Consider the following 2,162-nt stretch of genomic DNA (forward strand, 5'->3'; position numbering starts at 1 on the left):
ATGGCGAACTGGCAACAGCGTACGTTCCAAACAATGCGAGGCGCCTCTCCTCAGCTGTCCCGTCCTTGGCTCGAGAGCTACACCGCTGACCATGCCTCCTAGTCAACCCCTTCAGCAAGAGGGAGTCTCACTCAAACGGTGCTATCCTCACGTACAAGATTCTGACTCTCCTCACTTGGATCCTGTCCCTCGTCGTCACCGTTTACTACTCCGTCCGCCGTCCCGAAGATGGCCACACGAGGAACAGAACGATCTGGGAGCAGAACCACTTGTACCCCACCGCTTTCAGTCTGAATTCGACCATCACCTCCATCTACTGGTACGCTTCGCCATGGCCTGTTTGTTGGAAGCGCTAACCTCTCCTCCAGGATTGTCCTCTTCTTCCTCCAGGCTGGTTACATCGGCCACCTCTTCTCGAGCAACTCGGACATTGTTCATGCAGCCGCCAGCGTTGGGAGCCACTTCATCTTCAACAACCTCTTCCACTTCGCCTTTGTCATGCTCTTTGTCCGATCTCACTTCCACTGGGCCGAGGTCATCTTGATTCTAAACTTCATTAACCTTTCTTCGCTCTATTTCCGCCACAACACCTATCCTCGATTCATCCACATCCCGGTTGCTTCTGGACCTCTGGCCTGGACCTTTGTTGCCATCTACTGGAATGGCGCTCTGATGATTCCTCACCCCCACCATCTGGTGCCCCGCATCTTCGGAAACATCTTCATTTGGGCCATTCTCGCCTATGGATTGTTCTTCATCATCATCTACAAGGTTTGTGACGTATCCACCTGTTGCCGCAGTAGACTAACCGGACGCAGGATTACACCATGGGCTTCTCGCTCAGTGTTCTATCCGCGGCTATTGGTGTTTCGCAATTCCTCGACAAGGTCATTGCTTTCCAGTGGATCTTCGCTTTCGTCATCATGGCTCTTCTCTTCATCGCAACTATCATCGTCGCAGTCCCTGCCTGGACTGGCAGAGAGATTAGCTGGCGATCTGCGCCTGCCGACCAAGAGCGCGCTCCTCTCCTTGCAGAGAACTAAGCGCCCGGTATAATCAAGAGAGCGGTGACTTGTCTCTGGATACCCAGCGGTTATTCTCGGTCAGCACGGTATTTTCTGGTTTGATTCGTGGTCATGATTTGTCTTGCGTCTCTGGACCTCCCGTCATTCGCAATTCGAGCCCATCGGACGTGGAGTTAGGAAGGCATGGCGTTGTATGTTTGCCGAAACGTTGTTAATTATTTGCACGTTCATTGCAGGCGCTCAATCACCTCGGTAATTAGCTAGTAATTGAAGGATCCCGACAGACAAACTCACGCGGTGTCACCAAGATTCAGGAACTTTTACTCCGGTGACGATCATCACATGCTGAGAGTGACGTAACTGTGGGGCTGGCCGAGAATCGATAAGTTGCCGTCATGATCTAGTCCAAGTGCGGTAAAGAAGCTCGGCGGCTTGGATCGAGACCGCACGTCAAAGATTCTTGAGTGCCCTGTCCGATACACCATAACCCGACGACGGTCGACGCTTGCAGATGAAGCCCCTGAGGGCATTTCCCTTTCCTTTGAATATTGGGACCGACATTTGCCAAATCTCGCGCATCTACCGAATCCTCTCAGGTCCTCGTGCTTCACGCTTCGTGAGCAGGATCCTGTCTCCTGAGGAGCTAGCAAAGAAGGATGCTCGCCTCGACATTCTGAAACGGGTGCCGACAAAGAGTGGTGCATTGGAGGTAGGCCAGAGGAGTGAAAACAAGTCATTGGTCGGCGATGATCAAAGCCATGAGAGTATTGCCGCCAGAGACCCTGAACTATGGAAGTGTGCTGCCTTTGTTGCAGGGAGGTAAATGCTGTCCAACCCCTCCATGATAATGGAGATTTGCAATGCCGCTGACTTGAATACTGCGTCAGGTTCGCGGCAAAGGAGGCTGCCATCAAAGCACATCCATATCGACGCCTAACGTTTCACGACGTGATGATTGAGAGGCGCCAGGTGGAGGGAGATAGGTTGGGGAGCGGGCCACCAGTGGCGCGCATACGGAGCGGCGAAGGGCAGGCAGAGGATGCAAGCGCTCTATTGTCAATCAGCCATGATGGAGACTATGCGACGGCTGTGTGTTTGGGTCATGAGCCAAGTAATGGAGACATCGAGGGCCAATAA

The 2,162-nt window shown here is 53.0% G+C and overlaps 2 protein-coding genes across 2 annotated transcripts; both read left to right on the top strand.

Annotated features, from left to right (window-relative positions):
* Positions 1-1,043, top strand: NCS54_00277500 (Hypothetical protein; the record flags this gene model as incomplete). The annotated part of the gene is made up of 4 exons (XM_053148366.1): positions 1-19; positions 103-319; positions 369-771; positions 819-1,043. The coding sequence occupies 4 exons, from the start codon at positions 1-3 to the stop codon at positions 1,041-1,043; spliced, it is 864 nt and encodes a 287-aa protein (XP_053004341.1).
* A 493-nt stretch (positions 1,044-1,536) lies between these two features.
* On the top strand, positions 1,537-2,162 carry NCS54_00277600 (ACPS domain-containing protein; the record flags this gene model as incomplete). Its single annotated transcript, XM_053148367.1, has 2 exons — positions 1,537-1,844; positions 1,913-2,162. The coding sequence occupies 2 exons, from the start codon at positions 1,537-1,539 to the stop codon at positions 2,160-2,162; spliced, it is 558 nt and encodes a 185-aa protein (XP_053004342.1).

The sequence above is a fragment of the Fusarium falciforme genome, chromosome 2 (genome assembly GCF_026873545.1).
Source record: "Fusarium falciforme chromosome 2, complete sequence".
In the NCBI taxonomy this organism is placed as follows: Eukaryota; Fungi; Ascomycota; class Sordariomycetes; order Hypocreales; family Nectriaceae; genus Fusarium; species Fusarium falciforme.